This window comes from Urocitellus parryii, chromosome 4 (assembly GCF_045843805.1).
Source record: "Urocitellus parryii isolate mUroPar1 chromosome 4, mUroPar1.hap1, whole genome shotgun sequence".
In the NCBI taxonomy this organism is placed as follows: domain Eukaryota; kingdom Metazoa; phylum Chordata; class Mammalia; order Rodentia; family Sciuridae; genus Urocitellus; species Urocitellus parryii.
The window spans coordinates 211,380,694-211,403,575 of record NC_135534.1 but is presented as its reverse complement, the minus strand read 5'-3'; the positions used below and the strand labels follow the sequence as shown (position 1 = coordinate 211,403,575).

General features: G+C 48.1%; 1 protein-coding gene across 8 annotated transcripts in view; it reads right to left on the bottom strand.

Annotated features, from left to right (window-relative positions):
• Nucleotides 1-22,882, bottom strand: part of Ehmt1 (euchromatic histone lysine methyltransferase 1) — a 155,433-nt gene that overhangs the window by 6,099 nt on the left and 126,452 nt on the right. For all 8 annotated transcript variants that reach the window (XM_026415212.2, XM_026415210.2, XM_026415207.2 and 5 more), the window contains 8 exons: nucleotides 21,935-22,039; nucleotides 6,653-6,807; nucleotides 5,670-5,837; nucleotides 5,427-5,571; nucleotides 4,557-4,634; nucleotides 3,235-3,350; nucleotides 2,222-2,308; nucleotides 1,861-1,939 (listed from right to left, as the gene is read on the bottom strand). In XM_026415212.2, coding sequence (XP_026270997.2) covers nucleotides 1,861-1,939; nucleotides 2,222-2,308; nucleotides 3,235-3,350; nucleotides 4,557-4,634; nucleotides 5,427-5,571; nucleotides 5,670-5,837; nucleotides 6,653-6,807; nucleotides 21,935-22,039 — 933 coding nt within the window. The remainder of the gene's footprint in view (nucleotides 1-1,860; nucleotides 1,940-2,221; nucleotides 2,309-3,234; nucleotides 3,351-4,556; nucleotides 4,635-5,426; nucleotides 5,572-5,669; nucleotides 5,838-6,652; nucleotides 6,808-21,934; nucleotides 22,040-22,882) is intronic.

Genomic DNA, 22,882 nt, shown 5'->3' with positions numbered 1-22,882 from the left:
AAATGTACTTTTACCACATGACCTGGTGACTCCACTCCCAGGTGTTTACCAAGAGAAATGAAAACTCACACCCTGGATGGCTTCAATTCACAGCAGGTAGTTCCCAACAGAGAGCTGGAAACAACGGGGCCATGTGCAAGCACAAGCTGCTGAGTCAGAGAAGCAGGCAGCCACTGTGGTGTGGCTGGCATGACACAGGCAGACACAGACCCCTCACTGGACATCCTAACGCAGGAAAAGCTCACCTTCAGGGAAGGCGGGCAGGGTGAGCAGTTGTGGGGACTCAGGTGGTGGACATCTCCTCTTGGCTGTGGCTGTACCAGCATGTGCACTTAGTACAGCTGAAACAGACTTAAAAGGTAACCCAAAGGGAAAAGCAAAAATCCATTTGATTAAGGGAAGCTCCACAGAAGACCCAACATCAGACCACAGAAACCCAGGGTGCACCAGAGTTGCCTGAGCCACTCGAAGGGATTCAGTGTGCTTGTGAGCCAGCAAAATGGTGAATCCCTCAACAGCTCCCAGCACAGTTCCTCAGCTCGGCATACCCCCAGTGAATCCCACGGGAGTTTCAAGCTGATTTCAAAACCTACATGAAATGATGAAGACCAAGGCCCTCGTCGAGGGCTCCAGTACATGTGGAAATCAGTACCTGAGACTTGGGTGGGCAAGCCCAGGCACTGGGGACACTTGAGCTGTGGTAACAGTCACTACAGCAGGGAGGGTGGTCTCCCAGCCAGGGTGCAAGAGACAGGCATCCAGGCGGAAAATAAAACCTGAGCTGACCAAGTCCATGGGGCATGGACCCAAATGTGAGGGCTCAAGTGTGACTTCCAGACCCACTTGGGTTCACATTCTAACTAGGGTATCACAAAAGCCAAACAGGCATACAGGAGAAGACTGGTAAGTCAGACCCCAATAGGAACAAGGACCAAACTTGCTGAGGGCATAGCAAGGAGGCAAGAAAGCCACACAGGAAGGAGGCCTGTGGCACCCAGAAGAGACACAGCGTCCACCAGGACAGGCACCACCAATCAACAGAAGGAGCACTAGCCACAGTTCCCAGGAGAAGTCCCCTATAAGTCACATTACCCATGGCACCGGACGCCTGCCAGCAGCACACAAGCTGCCCTCGCTCAGGCCTGGCATCCCTGCACACGCAGACATCAGAGAGCCAGAACCCCAGTACCCAGCCTCTCTAGGGGAGCATGTTGTTCCACGGTGCTGGACCTCCCAGGAGAGGACTGTGGGGACCACAACCTAGGGTCGAGGGTAGCTGTGGAGACACTCATTTGCAGGGACTATACTGTTTCTGTGGTCTGGTGGCTACTGTCAAAGGTGAGAAAACCTCACGTCCCCAACGACCGGTGCTGGCTCGGCATCTCCGGAGTGTTCTAGGAGACCACTTCCAGACTCAGGAGCTCCGGGAGGAGCAAGTCAAAGGCTCAACCAGCAAAGTGCTCCAGCACTTTGAGCCATTTGAAGGGATGTAGTGGGTTTGTGAGCCAGCAAAACGGCGGAGGCCTCGACAGTCCCCAGCACAGTTCCTCAGCTCGGCATACCCCCAGTGAACGAGGGATGCGCCTGCTGGCATTCTGGCCCAGGCCTTCCATCTACAGTGCAGTTCCCTTCTGTCCCTCTGCCTGTCAAGCACATGGCCCCTCCATCTCAGGCTCTAGAGGTGCAGTGGGGTGTGAGGAGAGTGGCCTGCAGCATGAGCTGGGCTCCCCCTCAGGAGTTCATTCCCTGTCCAGGGCTCAGCAGGTCTGTCTCCAGGGCCAGCGGCACAGAACCAGAGCTCACACCCACATTTCAGGGTTGCAGCCAGCTCCTCATGCCCAGCCCCTCACAGCACATCACCTTGTTGTCTAGGTCGAAGAGGTAAGAGTCTTCTTCCCGAACATCGGCTTCCGAATCTGAGATCAGCTCCCCGACATACCTGCAATGAAGAGAGGGGACAGTGCGCCCACGGCCCCATGAACAAGCTTCTGTGGTCATTCCTGAGGCAGAGCATGACTACAGGCAAAGAGTGTGGGCAATGACCAGTGGCAGACAGTGAGCTGCTGCTTGGAAGGCGAGTGTGACCAGGGCTTCTGCTGCAACCCACTCCCAAGCGACTGGATGCGCCTGCTCTGAGAGTTTTTCCTGGAGTACAGACATGCAGGTGTCCCAGAAATGACTCATGTAGCCAGCAGACTTGAGTGACCCCGGACCCACTTACTCGCAGACAAAGGTGCCCAATGGGATGTCCTGCAGGGACCGCACGCCCCAGCCCATGTCCTGTGTCCGATAGAGCTGGAGCCTTGCCCTGGAAAACAGGGAGAGGGGAGATGGACATGTGCCCTGCACTCAAACTCAGCTCAGCAAGTTCTGCAGTGAATGGCAGGAGTAGATGAAGAGGAAAGCCCTGGTTTCTTATCTGAGAACCATACAGCTCTGCATATGGCCGGCAGTAGCTCACACCCAGGAAGCTGGGAGCACAGATTGGGCCTATTGCCAAGGCGCGGAGTGCAGCGGCCCTGCCTGTGCGGCAACTTCCTCACTGTGGCTGCCTAGTCCTCTGGGTGGCGTGGGGATCAAAGATGCTCATGCATGAAAGCCCTACTTCCGGGGAACGGGATGCTATGCTGTTGGCCACCCAGGCAGTGGCATCAGAAGGAGCCAAGTAAGCTCCTCAGAGTCTTGGGCACTGAAGCAGACCATGCTTGGGGAGTCTCCCCCAGTTTTGAGGACCCCTCAGAGCCACACACATCCTGTTGGCCCATTCATGGGTCCAGGGGAAATGGCAGGACTGTGCTGTCCCTGGAGGACAGAGAAGAGCAGGCTAGCCACCAGCACTCTGTCTGCACTCCAACACAGGCCACAGTTACTGATGTCAGACCCAAACCTGGGCAGGCTCGTAGAACAGAAGGCTTGAGTGACGAGGAAGAAGCCTGCAGACTAGCTGCCATCAGACGTCACCACTGGCTGCCACAGACACAGTGGGTGAGCACAGAAGGCAGCAAGAGTGCTGTTAGGATGAAGTCCGTCCCATTGAAGAAGGGCATGGGAACTCAGGCTGCATCACCGCCTCTGCCTTCAGCGCCATGCCCAACACCACCTTCCTCTCTAGCCGAGTCTGAGTGGTGCACGGCTGCCCATCACAGGCTGCACCCTTTCTAGAGCACAAGACATCACTCCACCCATACCCACACATTCTAGTCCAGGGTGACTAGGCACCCACAGGTCTCCCACCTGAGACCGTTCTGCACGACACGGTTGCGGCAGTTCCTCCAGCAGGAGCAGGCGTGGTTGCACTCGAAGATCAAGGGAGGCTCAGCCATGTTGAACTCTGGCAGGAGTCGGCCGTCCTATGGACAGACAGCAGCCATGAGGGCTTAGCGAATCAATTGCTTTTCTTTCCAAAAGGGTGGATACAAATGCATTTTTATAGAGTGTCCAGTGTGGCCTCAAATGGACATAAAACCCATGATTTCTAGTCAAACTCTGAAACACCTGCTGGGGAACATGGGGTAAAGCTCTACACCAAGGGTTTGGAGCAGAGCCCCGCCAGGAGCTGAGTGGCTGTGGAGGCTTCAAGGAGCTCACCTGGTCCCTGCTAGTCCACGGTCCTCCCTGCCCTCCTGCCTTCTCAGTCAGTCCAGGGCTACAGCATGGGGGTCCCCATTTCCTTTAGGTGGTTGGCACCTCCTGGACACTCCTGTACACTTGACCTTGCTGCTCTGAAAGTCCCTGCATCTAGGGACCCCACCACCTGCTCCCTTTCTACACCCCAAGCCAGACAAGGGTTGTGTACATGCCTGAGCCTTTGGAGTATTCTGAGCAGCTGCAACTACCCTTGGAGTACTTGCTGCTGCCATGCCCTGCAGGAACCACACCCCAGGACAAGATCTACTGGTACCTGCCAGCTCTGCCAGCCCTCTCTTGGTGACCTCCTGTCATTCAGAAAACACATTTCATGCTCCATAATTTCCTCCTCCTCTGAAGATCCCTTGGGAAAGACTCTGCTGTCCCCATTCTCAGCCTGCTGCTTCTTCACCCAACACTCCAGCCCCTCCCACCAGTGACCCCTGGACTCCCAAACCAAGCCTTCCACTATGTTCCTGAACTGCACCCTGGGCCTTTGAACTTTTCTCTTCTTAGCTTTTCCCTCAGGGTCCCTCACTGGGCTTTTCCTGCCAGCACCTGCCAGTCACTTCCAAGCCCAAGGCTGCCCTGGCCACCCTGCCCAGTGATGCTCCCTCCATCCAGCCCAGCCCCAGCCTGTACCATCCCTTTGTGTGTCTCACACCACTCACACTGGCAAGGACAAGGCAGAGCTCACCAGACATTGCAACAAAGGTTTCCTCCTGTGGCTGAGCCAGGCCAACTCCAGTTCCAGAAAAGCCCTCCTCCCAGCCTGTGGCCTCCTTCCGCCTATGCACACCAGCTCACCTCTGGCTCCCACTCCCCAAGTTGCTGGGACAGTCTTGGAACAGGAAGTGACGTGTTTTTGTGCCCCTCCTCCAGCAGAACTTACCCTGCAAGCACATCTGCAGCAAAGGAACAATCCTCACCTTATCATACCAGCAGCGCATGCTGAGCTGGCCACACATGCAGGTACTGGAGGAGCAGTCATCTATGCACACGCAGTACTGGGGATGAGAGTAGCAAGGCACCATCAGACACGGGCAGACTTGGCCCCCTACTCTTTCTCCCAGTATAGTCATGGTCACATGTGTTGCAAATTGTCAAAATTACCCTTTGTCTGATATAGTCTTTTTCAGGAGAGCCAGAAAGGACACTTGGGACACTAAGAAAGTCACTGAGTGCTTGAGGAGAGGAAGGGGAGGTCAATGAGGCACAGCCCCCAAGGAGTTAAAGGCCAGAATCCACAGGAAGACGAGTCAGGGCCCACAGTCTCTCACCTGAGGCCGAGAACCAACACCCCAGGAGGGTGGTGGGGCTACCCACAAACAAAGCCACAAGGACAGCCTTTGAGAAGGTCTGATTTCAGCCATAAAAGGAAAAGACTGCAAGTCACAACTACCTGGTGGCCTGCACAACCCCACAGACACTTGTTAGACTGCACCCTGCAGTGGGAGCTGGGGGCCAAGGGTGCCTCCAAGGCTCTGCATGGGACTCCTCTCCTTCCTGACCCAAGGACCAGGCAGCACCAGCACCCGGAGCAACCATGGGCTGGGGAATGCTTGGCCCTGCTCTGGACCAGCAAAGCCTAAGAGGCGGGCCCCGCGGCCTCCAGCGTAGGACTCAGGATCCTTTTTCTGGAAGAATCTTCTTCTGCCCTCCACCTCCTTTGTGGGAGGTAACTGATACAAAACTACCGCCATGCCACTGCAGCCCTCTGCTGAGAGTGGGAAGAAAACCCAGAGCCCAGGCTCCCGAGGCCCCCGCTCCTGGTCTGTCCAGTGTCCCTCCCCACCAACCTGCAAGTGAGTGATGTTCCTGTCGATGCTCATGGGGGAGGTCACGCAGTTCTGGGAGACATACTTGTAGTTGGTGGGGCAGGGCTCGCTGTCCACAGCGTTGACACAGGGGATGGGGATGCGCTCATAGCCTCGAGCAATGTCTCTGCCGGGGAAAGGGGGCCATCAGGAGCTCTGCCCAGCGGGGCCTGCACCCAAAGGTCAAAAGTGCCCACAGAGCTGCTGGCTCTGGGGCCTCCTCACCTGCTCACCGTCTTCTCGACAGGGGCGGGCCTGTCAGGGGCCGAGTCCCGCAGAGCCTTGCTGGTCTGCAGCGCGCTCCACACCTGCGAGTCAAGGCTCGCGCACTGCAGGGGTGTTTCTCCTTCCTTGTTTTTTAAGGTGACATCTGAATCCCGAGAAAGAAAGAGGCTAAAAGGAAAAACGTAAGCCAACAAAACATCCAAATCTGAATTTATAAGAGACAAAGATGAGATTTACCAAATGAGTCTACTGGCTAGGAACAGAGCAGGGTCCACCTTGCCACACCCTCCACACATACAGCCTAGGGCACCAGGCCTCACTCTGCCCCACACCCAGTGGTTGCAGGAAGGGTGTGCAAGAACTAGGATGGCCAGTGATTTTTATTTCAGATTTATCCGCAAGGATAAGGGGAGAGATGACGGGGAGAAGACTCTGTTCTGGCCCTGAGCAGGGTGGGCAGCCAGAGTGTGACCCCACTGATGGGGCCACAACCTCACCTTGGGCACAGCACTTCAAGTGAGGCAGCAGTCACACGTTCCCTCCTTCCCCCGAAGCAAAGACTCCACCCAGGACCCCACCAGAACAGGGTGTGTTTAAAGAGGGCCGTGGGCAGCCAATATAGGCTCTACTCACAGCTCTAGCCTCGTCTACAGGGAACCCTGCTCTTGGGATGGGACACCCAAAAGCCTCTGAGGGCCTCACTTGGAGAACAACTGTCCCCACACTGCTTCCTGGTAGGAGTGTTAGGTCTAAGATTCAGCCCAAGGTTCAAACTAAGAATTTGGGATTCTACAGGACAACACTCCCTAAGCCAGAAACATGCCACAGCTGATCTCAGAGGGGACTGGGAAATATGCTCCTTTTCCTGCAAGACCCCAAGGATACTTGTCCACCACCAAGAACAGAGGGCTGCACTGGTGTCAGACCTGGTATGGACATGACCACTGAGCAGCCCTCAGGGCTGAGGACAGCAACACACTTACACGACACAGTCGTAGCGATTCTCCCTGGCAGCGATGTGCAGGGGTGAGTCTCCGTGGATGTTCACAGCGTGCAGGTCACACTTGGCAGCCAGGAGTATCTCAGCTATGTCCACACAACCCGAGAATGCAGCCCAGTGCAGACAGATGTTTTCCTCCTGGGCAGAGACACAGTGAGAGCCCCGTGAACGACACTCCTGGCCAGGTGCAAGGTGCTGAGACCAGGTGATAGCAACCCCTCTGCTTTCGGGCCTGAAGAAGGGCCTCACAGTCCAGAGAGCAGTTTCCTACCTGAACTCCACAGCACCCTTTCTTCCTATTTTAAAAGTCAAAATTGTAGCATAGTGCATGCTTGTAATTCCAGCGGCTCGTGAGGCTGAGACAAGAAGATCTCAAGTTCAAAGCCAGCCTCAGCAAAAGTGAGGCACTAAGCAACTCAGTGAGATGCTGTCTCTAAATTAAATACAAAATAGGGCTGGGAATGTGGATCAGTGGTCCATTGCCCCTGAGTTCAATCCCTAGTACTGCAATGCTTCCCCTCCCCCAAAAAGAGTATTTTTAAAATGGGGCATGGGGGCGGGGACACCCAACCAGAATTATACTACCTTAAATGCCACATATCATTTACATAACCAGTGGGACACTCTTCTATTTTCAAAAACTGACACTTTCCCAAATAGCTAAATAGTTTCACAGGACTAATGCTCGTTTAAGATATGAAAACAACAAAACTATTTAATTTAAAAATTACCTTGAAAACTACTTTAATTTTGTGGGGACAGGGGGTGTCAGGGGATTGAACCCAGCAGTGTATTATCACTGAGCCACATTACCAGCCATTTTTATTTAGAGACAGAGTTTCACAAAGTTGCTTAGGGCTTCACTGATCTGCTAAGGCTGGTCTGAAACCTGTGATCCTCCTGCCTCAGCCTCTGAAGCTGCTAGAATTATAGCATACATACCGCCGCACCCAGCTTAAAAAAAAATGTTTAAATAAAACATGGAAAAGTATTTGTGCTACATGTAAAACAGATAATTTATAATTATTTTACAATTAATAATGGTAAGTTTCTTAGAGCATAATTGTGGGAAAAACAAAAAAAAGGTATTACCATGATAAAGAGCTTACAGAAGAGAAAGACAAAAAAAAAAAAAAAAAAAAACCAAAAAAAAAACATAAATAGGAGAAAATGTTGAGCCCTATCAGATAGCTAAAAACATCAACAATGATATCTCCAGCTGGACAAAATGCAGCTCTGTGGGAGGTGACACCCACACCCCACCACCCCCACCTCAGCTGAGCTCTGCAGCCCCACCCAGAGGGCCTGGGGACATTGCTGGTACCTACTGTCCAGTGCACTGCCACCCACTTCATTTTCCTCTCCAGTGTGGTGCTAATGCCCTCTATCCTGTTTTTTCTCCCATCATGAATAAGTCTTCTTCAACTGTTGGAGGCACGCTGTGCTGCCACCCCACACCCCCCCTTCCTCTGAGGTCTGCCTCTGTTGACCTCCCCTTGCTCTGCCTCCTCCCCTCCCCTCCCCTCCAGCCTGTCCTCTGTGAGGTCCCATTCCTGCCCAGCCATTTCCAGGCATACCCAAACCCGCTCCCTCTCCTAAATCCCTTCCCGGACCTCTGTCGTGGTCTCAATCCTTCGTCCTGGAGTCCCAGTGTCTCTTTCAGGTTGAAACCACTCCCTCCTTTCCATTTTCCTTCTCTATAGCAGTCATTTTTGAACAACCAGCAACTTAACAGGTTTTTTTCTTTTTTAATATTTCATGCTTTAGTTTTAGGTGGACACAATATCTTTATTTTTATGTGGTGCTGAGAATCGAACCCAGTGCCTCACGATAGAATTATAGCATACATACCAGGCTAGTGCGCTACCACTTGAGCCACATCCCCAGCCCAAATTAACAAGTTTTTTAAAAGGTCAATCACATCCCCCAAACCTCAGCTGCCCAGATTCCTTCTTCCCACCAAGTAGTACCCCTGCCTGCTGAGGGACCCACCCTCAGAGAATCTGCTCCACCTCCTAGTCCACGAATATCTCATGCTGATTGGTCACCAGTTTGCCAGCGTCTTGGTGGGCCTTTAGCAGCATGCCCTCCTTGAAGCTCTGTAAGGCACAGCCCCTGACTGTCACCACAGTGGGAACACTTCCTTCAACTTGTGCTCTTTGTTCTGCAGGTTTGTCTTGCCACGAAACAGGGTGGGGGGTGGGGAGGTGGTCTCCTGTGACATCATTGTTGGCGATGCATGGCGCTAGCATGGCCCTCCACCAGTGCTGTCAACTCTGCCAGCTTTGAGTGGGCCTTACTCCTTGGTGATGGGCACCCAGTCGCTTATGTTTTGGGCACAGCTCGAGCTACTGGAGACCCACCGGATACGGAGATAGGCGCCTGCTGTAAGCAACAGAGGCCATCCGCTTCTTTTACTGAATGATTTCTGAAGGCCAAACACGCCAACTGCTGGTTGTAGGATGTAAACGTAGACTGACCTGAAGTGGTTCCCACTCTAGCAGCACAGCCTGGGTGGAGCTCACTCTGGCAATTTCCCCAGTGGCCAGAGTCAAGCCAACCATCCACTTAGTTACAGGGGCAGCCGCAGGCTCAGCACAGAATCCCACAGGCAGATTCAGAGCTGCGTCCAGCTCATCTGTAACACTAGGGTGCTCTCAGACAAGTGGACAATCTCCTATCCAGTGTGCAAGAGTCAAGGCTTTTCAGCTCAGTGCACATTACGAAAGAAGAAAGCAGAACAGGGGTAGTATCGTCGTCTTGCCACCCTCCCTGCCAAGCGCTGACTGCCCTGAGCATGGGCTTCATTGTTGCCTCTGCTTCCCAAGGAAAAACTAAAAATGAATGTCTTTTCCTTGACCTCAGTGTTTTCTGAAAACCTTAGTGTGTCAAGGTTCTTTTCTGATTGTTAATCTTAGTGGCCTTCTGACCCTCTGGTGTTCTTCTGGTTTCCATCTCCCCACAAATCCTGAACTCAAAATCCTGTTTCCTCAGGGGCTTCTCTTTCCTTTATCAGAATGATTTATGACTCTGTAACCAGAATTTCACTTTTGAGAACTTCCAATCATCCATGACCCTCCTCTTGTGGGACTGCTCCAACCTCTGGTTCAGAGGGCGATGACACTGCTTTCTTCTGTGGACCAGGTGATAGCACTGGAGCTGCCCAGATCTCAGCTACACATGGATGGGACCAGGCAGAGCCCCTGGAGCTCAGGATACGGGAGAGAGAGCTCTGGAAGAGGCTCTGGAGACCTGTGCCTTACCTGCCGGGCCTATCCCCCAGGCAGGTGAGAAGTACTGTCCATCCACACGCCAGAGACTGGAGGATGCAGGAAGGCCTGCCTCAGTTACTGGGACAGCATCACCCCTGCACTGAGAGCTGCTCCAGAGCTATTTACCACCCTGGCCAAACCCCATACCATCAGACTGACCCAGGCCAGCAGCTACCCTAGAGCAGAGCTCAGGAGTTCCATGGGGGGACAAGGATCCCAATACCCTGATGTCTATAAAAAACAGGTTACGAGATTCACAGAGAAGCAAGAATCATAAGCTGCCAACCACACCAGGACGGCCATGGCTGTTGGACTGGCAGACATGGCCACCAGGAAGCCAGTGGAACACATAATCAGAGGTGCAGGGAAGACTTGCTACAAGTGCCTCAAGAATCCAAAGAACCTTTAGGGTTGAAAACCACCACATCTGAAAGAATGTAACAGCATGACTGCATCACAGAAGAGAAGTGAGTTGGAAGACATACTGATAAAACTAGCCAGGCTGAGGTACAGAGTGAAAAATAATTTTAAAAAACTAACAAGAGCATCCACGGACTGTGGGGTATTTCACACAGTCTAATATGCATGTATCTAGAACTCTGGGAAAGGTGGTGGGCAAAGATGCAACTAAAGAAAAGACAACCATATAATTTACAAATTTGACAAAACCCTAAATCCACAGATCCAAAATCTAAGAGCCAAGGGTGGGGGTGCATGCCTGTAATCTCAGTACTCAGGAGCCTGAGGCAGGAGGATATCAAGTTCGAGGCCAGCCTGGGAACTTAGTGGAAACTTGTCTCCAAATAAAAATAAAAAGAAGTCTGGGGATGTGGTTAAGTGGAAGAGAACCTCTGTACCAAAAAAACCCAAAACACTCAATAACCCTATGCAGACACAGAGACAACACCAAAGCATGTCATAAAAGCTCAAGAGTAGCCAGAAAGGAAAGAATCTGTTATACACAAGAGACCAGGAAGCACGTTCAAAGCAGTCAAAACTGCAGGAAGCAATGTACACATCATTGAGAGAAAAATGAGACTAGGACTCTGACCACCAAAGCACCTTTCAAAACATGAGGGCCAGGTAGGGGCTGTGCAGGGATGAGCGTATGCAGGAACCCATCACTAGCCAGCCTACACTACAAGAAATGTGGCAGGTGTGAGACTGGCAGGAGCAGCAGTGTCGGGGAAACAGGTCTAACAGCGGAGGAACAGCTAGCAACCACCAACCAGGCCAAAAGGCAGGACATATACTCCTGGAAGCCAGCAGGCGTGGAAAAGCCCCTGATGTTAGGGCAAGAGACAGAAAATGCAGGGAAGAGGGGAACAAAGCTCGGGAGGAAGTGACAAGAGAGGACAAGGCTCTTTTGCCAAGTCTCCCATCAGGACCCAGGCAGACACCAGCTAGGGACAGGCGGGTCAACTCGTGCACATAGACAACAGGCTTCTGACAAACATGCAAAATTAATTCTACAGAAAAAGGGCAACTTTCTTCCCAATAGACTGGTAGACCTTTGACCCACACCTCATGTCACACATAAAAATCAACTCAAGCTGGATGTAGTGACACACACCTGTAAATCCCAGCGGCTCGGGAGGCTGAGGCAGGATAATTACAAGTTCAAAGCCAGCCTCAGCAATGGCGAGGCACTAAGCAACTCAGTGAGACCCTGTCTCTAAATAAAACAAAAAATAGGGCTTGGGATGTGGCTCAGTGGCCAAGTGCCCCTGAGTTTAACCACCACCTCTCCCCACAAAAAAAACAAAAACAAAAAAACTCAAAATAGCCCACAGACCTAAAGCCTACAACCATAAGGCTGCTGCCCAAAACATGGGGTAAGATCTTCAGGGTCTTAGTATCTTCAACTGCACAATGGTTTCATAAACAGAATTCCAAAGCAGAATCCACATATACGCACAAAAATAAACTGGGCTCTGTAGCAATTCTAAAACTTCCAAAGACGTAGCCATAAAGCATATCTGATAAAGACTTTGTTTCCAGAATATTAAAAAAAAAATCTGGAGATTCAAGAACAAGAAAATCATCCACCAAATAAATAAATAAATAAATAAATAAACAAATAAATAGCTAAAGATCTTAGCAGACTCTTCAGAAAATAAGTCCACAAAGATGATTATCATTAGTCAATACAGAAATGAAAATTAAATGAAATTAAATGAAGATTGAAGCCACTATGAGACACTACCACACAGTTACTTTAAGGCTAGAACTAAAGAGACTGAGGCACTAAGTGCTGGAGAGAAAGCTACAGTCAGAACCCTCACACGCCACAGAGGCAAGCCACTTTGGACAACAGCATACCTATAGGTAAACCCGGTCCTGTACTTCCAGGTATTCCCTCGAGTAAAGGTGCATATGTTCACCACAGCCCTGTGACAGTCAAACGTCAAAGACCACGGTGTGTCCACCAAGAAAGGGCAGCAAACAGACTTTGCATAAGGAGGATGCTTTAGGCAGCAAGGAGCCACCCCACGTGGCATAAGGGTGAGCCTCAGAACAGATGCACCAACCACACTCAGGTGGGCACTTAAAAGAAAAGCAGTACAGTCTAAAAGGCCCAACAGAGCCCGACAGAAAACCAGCAAGGGCCACGAACACACCAAGAAGGCCAAGCAGAGATCAATGGGCCTGGGTGCAGGTGGAGAACTCCAGAGTGAGCAATGCGTGCCCTGGGCATCTTCACTGTGCTGATGGCCTCCAGAACCTATCCAACTTTAAGTCACAGAATCAGCTAGGCATGGTGGCAGCACCTACAATCCCAGACACTGGGGAGGCTGAGGCAGGAGGATCACAAATCTGAGGCTACCCTAGGCAGCACAGCAAAACCCTATCTCAAAAGCTTAAAGGGGCACTGGGGCGGGGGCCGGGTGGGATGGGGGCGCTGGAGTATAGAGTACAGTGCTTGAGGTCCTGGGTTCCAAAAAAAAAAAAAAATCAGTTCTAGCTGCTAAACAAAAGGTCCCACTATAAACACACAAGTTAGAGAGCTAATCAACCCTTCCACTTCATGGAAAAAGCCACCAGCACCCCAACTCCAGACCCAATGAAACCCCAAGCACATAGGCCTGAGGCAGTGCTATGCTCAGTCCTGAATGCCCCAAGGCCCTTATATTATATATTATATTATAGGCCTGCTCCTCAAAGTGGCACAAGTAGGAGGTGGCAGAACTTTTAAGAGGTGGGGTGGTGAGGACAGGGGTGTGTTCCCTGCAAGAGAGCCCTTCCTGGAGAGGGAAGATGGCGGCAAAGGGAGTGCATCACCCCCGTGTACCGCATCACTGTGCGGGAGAATGACAAGTTAGAACGGCTAAAAGCTATCTTGTTAGGAATTTCCAGCAAAATTGGGGTGCTCCAAAAACTCGAGGAAGGATTTCCATCGCCCGAGGATCAGTTACTGGGGCTCAAACGCGAGCTGCTTATTCACCAAATTGCCCCGCTGCTAGAGACTGTGGCGCACCGGGAAACGACGAGCTAGCAACGCAAAGATACAGCGCTGCCGATTCTGCCGGCTCTGGCTGGCTGTGCCCTCACTGTGCTCAGTGCTGAATTCTGGGTTTGAGACGGGGGAAGGAAGCGGTCCAGTTCGGTTCTCCACACCAGCCAGACCACCAAGGAAGCCAGCGGCCACCATCTTGGAGAGCTGACATCACCATCCCCTGTTTTCGACTGATCGCAGCTCATTCAGCTATAGAACAGGTAATTTCAGGCTGCCGTTTGCCTGTGTCTGGCAGACAAACTGCTCAAGCTCAGTGCTAAAGAACCCGCGGAAACTGCTTCTCGGTCAGGGTCCTGCTGAATACTGTGGAGGTAAATACCATCCGAGCCTTCATAGGCAGTGGCAACAGGATTGAGATGGGGCTTGAGAGGGCCGGTCAGGGCCCACCCATTGCTTTGATCACCCGGCAAAGGTATCCCATTCGCATGGGATACCAACATGGCAGAGATCTGACGTCAACAGAAAGCGGCGGAGGAGATAACTTCATTGATACCAACGGCGACAGGTGTATAATCCCTTAGCCCCACCCTCCACACAGCGTGGAAACCCCAAGGGCCCCTCCCAGCTCTCCCGTGAGCGCAACAGTCAGACCGAGGGATTCAGGAGTGGCGCGGGACCCGCAGTGCTGGAACCCCGGGGCTACCACTTCCACCAGCGCAGACAACTGAGATCTCATGCACCAGCTCCTGGGGGCGTGGCTACCGGAGGGCAAGCAAAATACGCCGAAGGCTCTCAGCCCCAATCTCCACAACCTTAGGGGCTGAGGGATTGGCAAGCAGGGATAGGGTGCCCAGTTGTTCAAGAAGATACGGCTCCCGTGAGCAGCAGACCTGGCGTGTAGCCAGTACTGTGGTGAGCGTCACCTGTGAACGGGGCCAGTGGCGAGGTGACTAGACACAAGAAACAGCCCGAGACACCCAGGAGTGGAGACCCGCGCAGTCGGGGAGGAGGAGCTGCTGCACAATGATTGGTTCCCGCGCACTGAGAGGAGAAGCTTGGCCTGGTGGGCACAGCTCCACCTACTAGAAGAGAAGTTAATCAAACTCTAAATGCATTTTTAAATTTTTTTTAATTTAATTTGAATTTTTTTTCTTTTTTAATTTTTAAAAATACTTTTGGTATTATTTATTTATTTTTTACTATCACTTTTTTTGATTTTTTTAAATTTTTTTGTTTTTTAGTCTCTATTTTTTTCTTTTGTCTTTTCATTTCTTTTCAATTTCCTTATTCCCCTTTCCTTGAATTCTGTTTACTCTCATTCTCTTTAGTGACTTCTTCCCTTCCCTACTAATACCTTTCCTCCCAAGCAATACGACGCTGTTTATGTGTAATTTACTAAATAAGTATAGGTCAATGTTCCGAGGCGTTATATAGTGCTACCAAAACCTTAAGTTCCCCCAAATACTCCAGACCATTCTCCTGTTAATATCCCTCGTCAGTAGAGCAACCTCCCAAGGTTGCCAAGAGATACTAACCTCAATACCATCACATCATTCGACCAAAATATAAGTCCCAAGACCAAACCGCAGACCGCTATATGCCATCAGAATCCGTACACAGTTTAGGAAACGAATGAATCTACATTAAAGTGCAACAAAACTCATCATCTCTAGTCATAGTCTCCCATCACAAAAGAGAGACCCCAGAGACACACAAAACCAAATAAATTTATAGGAGTAAACAGTAACTGAGCAGTCAAACAGACCAAGAAGTAACATAGGCAACATGAAAAAGCAAGGAAGAAAAGGAGTACAAACAATGCAGGACAGCCTAAATATACAGGAGGACCTAGAGGCATCAGAAAAATGGCCAAATAAAGAACTAAAGATGGAATGGAATGGAATCTTAGAGAGGATATGAGACAGCAAATTCAAACAATGAAAGAACTCATTGAAAATGAAATACACAAGCAAATAAAGGAAGCAAATAAGCATCTTTATCAGGAGATAGAGATCATTAAAAAAAATCAAACAGTAATTTTAGAAATGAAGGAAACTATAACCCAAATTAAAAACTCAATTGAGAGTATCACCAACAGAGTGGAGCAAGTAGAAGCCAGAACGTCAGATAATAAAGACAAAATATATCATCTTGAAAAGAGTCTAGCCAACTCAGGAAGGCTGATAAAAAATCACAAGAAAAACATCCAAGGGATATGGGATAACATAAAAAAACCAAACTTAAGAGTCATCAGGATAGAGGAAGGCATAGAGGTTCAAACCAAGGGAATGGACAACCTGTTGAATGAAATAATTATAGAAAACTTTCCAGACATAAAAAAAGAAATGGATGTACAAATTGTAGATGCATACAGGACACCGAGCACACAAAATCACAGTAGACCAAAGCCAAGACACATTGTTATGAAGATATCCAATATACAGAACAAAGAGAAAATATTAAAAGCTTCAAGAGAAAGGAGGCAGATTATATTCAGGGGTAAACCACTAAGGTTAACAACGGATTTTTCATCACAGACGCTGAAAGCGAGAAGATCCTGGAACAACATATTTCAAGGGCTGGGGATGTGGCTCAAGCGGTAGCGCGCTCGCCTGGCATGCGTGCGGCCCGGGTTCGATCCTCAGCACCACATACCAACAAAGATGTTGTGTCCGCCGAGAACAAATATTAAAAATTCTCTCTCTCTCTCTCCTCTCTTACTCTCTCTTTAAAAAAAAAAAAAAAAAAAAAACATATTTCAAACTCTGAAAGACAATGGATGCCAACCAAGAATTTTGTACCCAGCAAAATTAAGCTTCAGGTACGACAACGAAATAAAAATCTTTCATGATAGATAAAAGTTAAAAGAATTTGCAGCCAGAAAACCAGCATTGCAAAGCATCTTGAGCAAAACACTACACCAGGATGAAAAACAATAACAAAAACCAACAGTGGGAAGTACCCCAGTAAGCCAGAGAGCAGGGGGAAAGCTAATCATGGAGAAACAAACCAAATTAAAAAAAAAAAAAAAAGATAAACAATCAAACATGGCTGGAAATACAAATCATATATCAATAGTAACTCTAAACATAAATGGCTTAAACTCACCAATAAAGCGACATAGGCTGGTATCATGGATTAAAAAAACAAATCCAACAATATGCTGCCTCCAGGAGACACATTTGATTGGAAAAGACATACACAGACTGAAGGTGAAAGGTTGGGAAAAAACATACCACGCACACGGTCCTCATAAGAAAGCAGAGGTGGCCATCCTCATATCGAATAAAATCAACTTCAAGACTAAGTTAATCAAAAGGGATAAGGAAGGACATTATATACTGTTAAAAGGAACCATTCACCAACAAGACATAACAATTATCAATATCTATGCACCAAATAATGGTGCTGCGACATTCATAAAACAAACTCTCCTCAAGTTCAAGAATCAAATAGACAACAACACAATAATTATGGGTGACTTCAACACTCCTCTCTCACCATTGGACAGATCCTCCAAACAAAAGTTGAATAAAGAAACAATAGAACTCAATATCACAATCAATAACCTAGACTTAACTGACATATATAGAATATATCAACCACCATCAAGTGGATATACTTTTTTCTCAGTAGCACATGGATCCTTCTCAAAAATAGACCATATATTATGCCATAGGGCAACCCTCAGTAAATATAAAGGGGTGGAGATAATACCATGCATTTTATCTGATCATAATGGAATGAAACTGGAAATCAATGATAAAAGAAGAAAGGAAAAATCCTACATCTCATGGAAAATGAACAATATGTTACTGAATGATCAATGGGTTACAGAAGACATAAAGGAGGAAATCAAAAAATTCTTAGAGACAAATGAAAATACAGACACAACATATCGGAATCTATGGGACACAATGAAAGCAGTTTTAAGAGGACAATTCATTGCCTGGAGGTCATTCCTCAAAAAAAGAAAAAAAACCAACAAATAAATGAGCTCACACTTCATCTCAAAGACCTAGAAAAGAAAGAACAAAACAATAGCAAATATAGCAGAAGGCAAGAAATAATTAAAATCAGAGCGGAAATCAACGAAATTGAAACAAAAGAAACTATTGAAAAAATTGACAAAACTAAAAGTTGGTTCTTTGAAAAAATAAATAAGATCGACAGACCCTTAGCCATGCTAACAAAGAGAAGAAGAGAGACAACTCAAATTACTAACATACGAGATGAAAATGGAAATATCACAACAGATGCTACAGAAATACAGAAGACAATTAGAAATTATTTTGAAACCCTGTATTCCAATAAAATAGAAGATAGTGAAGACATCAATAAATTTCTTAAGTCATATGATTTGCCCAGACTGAATCAGGAGGATACACATAATTTGAACAGACCAATATCAATGGATGAAATAGAAGAAGCAATCAAAGGACTACTAACCAAGAAAAGCCCAGGACCGGATGGGTATACAGCGGAGTTTTAAAAAACCTTTAAAGAAGAATTAAAACCAATACTTTTCAAGTTATTTCAGGAAATAGAAAAAGAGGGAGCCTTTCCAAATTCATTCTATGAGGCCAACATCACCCTGATTCCGAAACCAGACAAAGACACCTCAAAGAAAGAAAACTACAGACCAATATCTCTAATGAACCTAGATACAAAAATCCTCAACAAAATTCTGGCGAATCGGATACAAAAACACATTAAAAAAAATTGTGCACCAAGATCAACTAGGATTCATCCCTGGGATGCAAGGATGGTTCAATATACGGAAATCAATAAATGTTATTCACCACATCAATAGACTCAAAGATAAGAACCATATGATCATCTCGATAGACGCAGAAAAAGCATTCGACAAAGTACAGCATCCCTTTATGTTCAAAACACTAGAAAAACTAGGAATAACAGGAACTTACCTCAACATTGTAAAAGCTATCTATGCTAAGCCTCAGGCTAGCATCATTCTGAATGGAGAAAAATTGAAGGCATTCCCTCTAAAATCTGGAACAAGACAGGGATGCCCTCTATCACCACTTCTATTCAATAAAGTCCTCGAAACATTGGCCAGAGCAATTAGACAGACGAAAAAAATTAAAGGCATAAAAATAGGAAAAGAAGAACTTAAATTATCACTATTTGCAGATGACATGATTCTATACCTAGAAGACCCAAAAGGGTCTACAAAGAAACTACTAGAATTAATAAATTCAGCAAAGTGGCAGGATATAAAATCAACACGCATAAATCAAATGCATTCCTGTATATCAGCAACAAAACTTCTGAAATGCAAATGAGGAAAAAACACCCCATTCACAATATCCTCAAAAAAAAAAAAAAAAAATTACCTGGGAATCAACCTAACAAAAGAGGTAAAAGACTTATACAATGAAAACTACAAAACCCTAAAGAGAGAAATAGAAGAAGATCTTAGAAGATGGAAAAATATACCCTGTTCATGGATAGGCAGAACTAACATCATCAAAATGGCGATATTACCAAAAGTTCTCTATAGGTTCAATGCAATGCCAATCAAAATCCCAATGACATTTCTTGTAGAAATAGATAAAGCAATCATGAAATTCATATGGAAAAATAAAAGACCCAGAACAGCAAAAGCAACTCTAAGCAGGAAGTGTGAATCAGGCGGTATAGCAATACCAGATTTCAAACTATATTACAGAGCAATAGTGACAAAAACAGCATGGTACTGGTACCAAAACAGGCGGGTGGATCAATGGTACAGAATAGAGGACACAGAGACTAATCCACAAAGTTACAACTATCTTATATTTGTTAAAGGGGCTAAAAGCATGCAATGGAGGAAGGTAGCATCTTCAACAAATGGTGCTGGGAAAACTGGAAATCCATATGCAACAAAATGAAACTGAATCCCTTTCTCTCGCCATGCACAAAAGTTAACTCAAAATGGATCAAGGACCTTGATATCAAATCAGAGACTCTGCGTCTGATAGAAGAAAAAGTTGGCTCCGACCTACAGACTGTGGGGTCGGGCTCCAAATTTCTTAATAGGACACCCATAGGACAAGAGTTAGTAACAAGAATCAACAAATGGGACTTACTTAAACTAAAAAGTTTTTTCTCAGCAAGAGAAACAATAAGAGAGGCAAATAGGGAGCCTACATCATGGGAACAAATTTTTACTCCTCACACTTCAGATAGAGCCCTAATATCCAGAGTATACAAAGAACTCAAAAAATTAAACAATAAGATAACAAATAATCCAATCAACAAATGGGCCAAGGACCTGAACAGACACTTCTCAGAGGAGGACATACAATTAATCAACAAGTACATGAAAAAATGCTCACCATCGCTAGCAGTCAGAGAAATGCAAATCAAAACCACCCTAAGATACCATCTCACTCCAGTGAGATTGGCAGCCATTATGAAGTTAAACAACAACAAGTGCTGGCGAGGATGTGGGGGAAAGGGTACTCTTGTTCATTGCTGGTGGGACTTCAAATTGGTCCGGCCAATTTGGAAAGCAGTATGGAGATTCCTTGGAAAGCTGGGAATGGAACCACCATTTGACCCAGCTATTCCCCTTCTTGGACTTGTCCCTAAAGACCTTAAAAGAGCATGCTATAGGGACACAGCTACAACAATGTTCATAGCAGCACAATTCACAATAGCTAGACTGTGGAACCAACCTAGATGCCCTTCAATAGATGAATGGATAAAAAAAAAATGTGGCATTTATACACAATGGAGTATTACTCTGCACTAAAAAATGACAAAAATCATGGATTTTGCAGGGAAATGGATGGCACTAGAGCAGATTATGCTAAGTGAAGCTAGCCAATCCCTAAAAAATAAACGCCAAATGTCTTCTTTGATATAAGGAGAGCAACTAAGAACAGAATAGAGAGGAAGAGCATGAGAAGATCACCACTAAACAGGGATGAGAGGGGGGAGGGAAAGAGAGAGACAAGGGAAATTGCATGATAAAAGGAGACCCTCATTGTTACACAAAATTACATATAAGAGGAAGTGAGGGGAAAGGGGGGAAAAAAAACAAGAGAGAGAAATGAATTACAGTAGATGGGGGTAGGGAGAGAAAACAGGAAGGGAGGGGATGGGAAGGGAGAGGAGGGAAGGGGAGGAGAGGGGGGATAGTAGAGGTTAGGAAAGGCAGCAGAATACAACATGCACTAGTATGGCAGTAGGTAAAAAAGTGGATGTGTAACCGATGTGAATCTGCATTACGTATATAGGGTAAAAATGGGAGTTCATAATCCGCTTGAATCAAATGTATGAAATATGATATGTCAAGAGCTTTGTAATGTTTTGAACAACTAATTAAAAAAAAAAGGAGAGAGCCCTTCCTCTTGTTGGCCACAAGGGGAATATTTTGTTCCACCACATACTTTTCCCATGTGCTGCACCCGGCCCCCACCAATGGCTAAATGACCATGGCCTGAACCTTCAGCACCATGCCCATGGCAAAGAGGCAATGCAGTAGGAGACCACAGCTCTGCTGGCCCTAGATTTTCTTGCTCCCTCCTCTCCTCATCCAAACCCCTTGTCCATCTTCCCGTGAAGGTGAGCAGGCAGGCTCAGATACAAAAGGTAGAAGTGCCATGGAGGCTACAGGCCAGGCCACAGAAGAGGCCTGCGCACCTGAACAGGACCCTTATTTCCAGGTGGGAAGAGAAACTGTTTGCATCCAGGGTTCCAGATGCAAACAGTGCAGAGACTGCAAGTCCCCTGTGATGCTCAGGTCCTGGCACGTGAGCCAGGCCACTGAGAGCATGAGTGTGGCCCCAGCAGCAGCGCCCCTCATTTCTTAGTTCCCAGCCTAAGCTTACCTGCGCTGGACTTCTCACTGTGGCTGGTGGGGCTCCAGCAAGCAGCGGAGTCTCTTCTGTTTTCACCCCACCTGCCATCATGCGGGTACACAAGCCTGCCCCTCCTCTATCCCCTCTTCTAAGGTCCCTACAGACCTCCCGGAAAACTCTCTTCTAAATCAATCAGGCATCTGTGGTTAGGCTTCTCCAGGACAGGGGAATCCACCTACCTGACTCCAGACCCTAGTTTTGGGGGAAAATAAACGAGTGCCACAAAACTAACCATCAATGCAGTATCTCAAAACATTGTCTATTCACTTTTTTTTCTCTTCTAAGGAAGCAACTACAGGCAGAGCCAGCAGTTACCCTGGCCCTGGGACAAGGTCCAGTCCTGACAGACATTTCCTTGGTCTTCTCCTTGGGTCCAATAGGGGACACAAGCAGCAGAGAGCAGCACCACCAGCCACACACCCTCTCAATCTACAGATCTGGCCCAGGGGCCACGTCTATCTAGACCTGCAGCTCTACTTACATCTGGCATAAAGCAGCTGGGTCAATGAGCTGCTAATGCCAAGAAGTTAGAGCTGCCACCAGGTGCCAGCTCAGCTTTACACACAAAAGACCCTTTGGAATGACAAAGCCATCCTATTGGCCCGACCCCCACATCATAGGGGGCTGAGTCCTTAGGGGTTTGCTGTTAGCCATGAGAGACTTACGTTGTCCCGGATGTTGATGTCAGAGCCCTTGGAGAGCAGCAGCTTCACAAGCTCCACGTGCTTGTACTCAGTGGCCCAGATCATGGGTGTCCAGCCACCATCGTCCTGAGGGCAGGAAAGGAGACAGAGCTGCCACAGCTGCCAAAGACACGTCCAGCCGGTACATATATCTCACCCTGGGAATGAAAGGACCCCAGCTGGCAGTGTGATGCTCAGAGCGTGCAAGAGGAGCCAAAACTGGTCCTAGACACTCCCACAGGCATGGCTCCCGAAAGCCCTGGAGAGGTGGAGCTGCTGGCCGCCCACCCCAGTCCAAGAACAAGAGTGGGCACAATCTGATCTAGGCAGCATAAAAAGAGACTAAAAATGGCGAGTCCAGCTAGACCCAGGGCACATTACACACAGGAAGACTGGTGAAAGTGTGAGCAGCAAGGCCTTCCCTTAGTCCTCTAGACCTCGGGGGCAATTTCAAGCAGGAGATAGGCCAAAAGATGGACACCAGGGCATAAAGGTCTCGGGATCGACACAGACTGTTGAGCTGACCTACTATTCCTGGGTTGCTTCATCCAAATCTGAAAAGGTACTTTCCAGGGCCTGAGCACTGTGCAGCCAGCTCCAAGTAGAAGACCCAAGGCTCCAGCACACCCTCCACAACTGCCGACTATTGCATTGCCAGGCCCTGGGCACCTGGCAGTGCCCAGAAAGGCCACCTTAGGGGCAACCAGCCCTGGTGGAAGGGGTAGGGTGGGCACAGAACAGCCCAACCTCATGAATAAGGGCATGGGTCAGGCAACAATAAAACCTAGCAGACGGTGATGCTCTGGACAGAGCAGAGAGGGAACCAGTCAAGATAACACTGGAGTCAGGTCTGTACCACAGGGTGGGAAGGCAGGGCCTAGTCTGAGGGGCCAGGACACAGTCTTCTGAGGGAGACTCACCCGAGAGCTG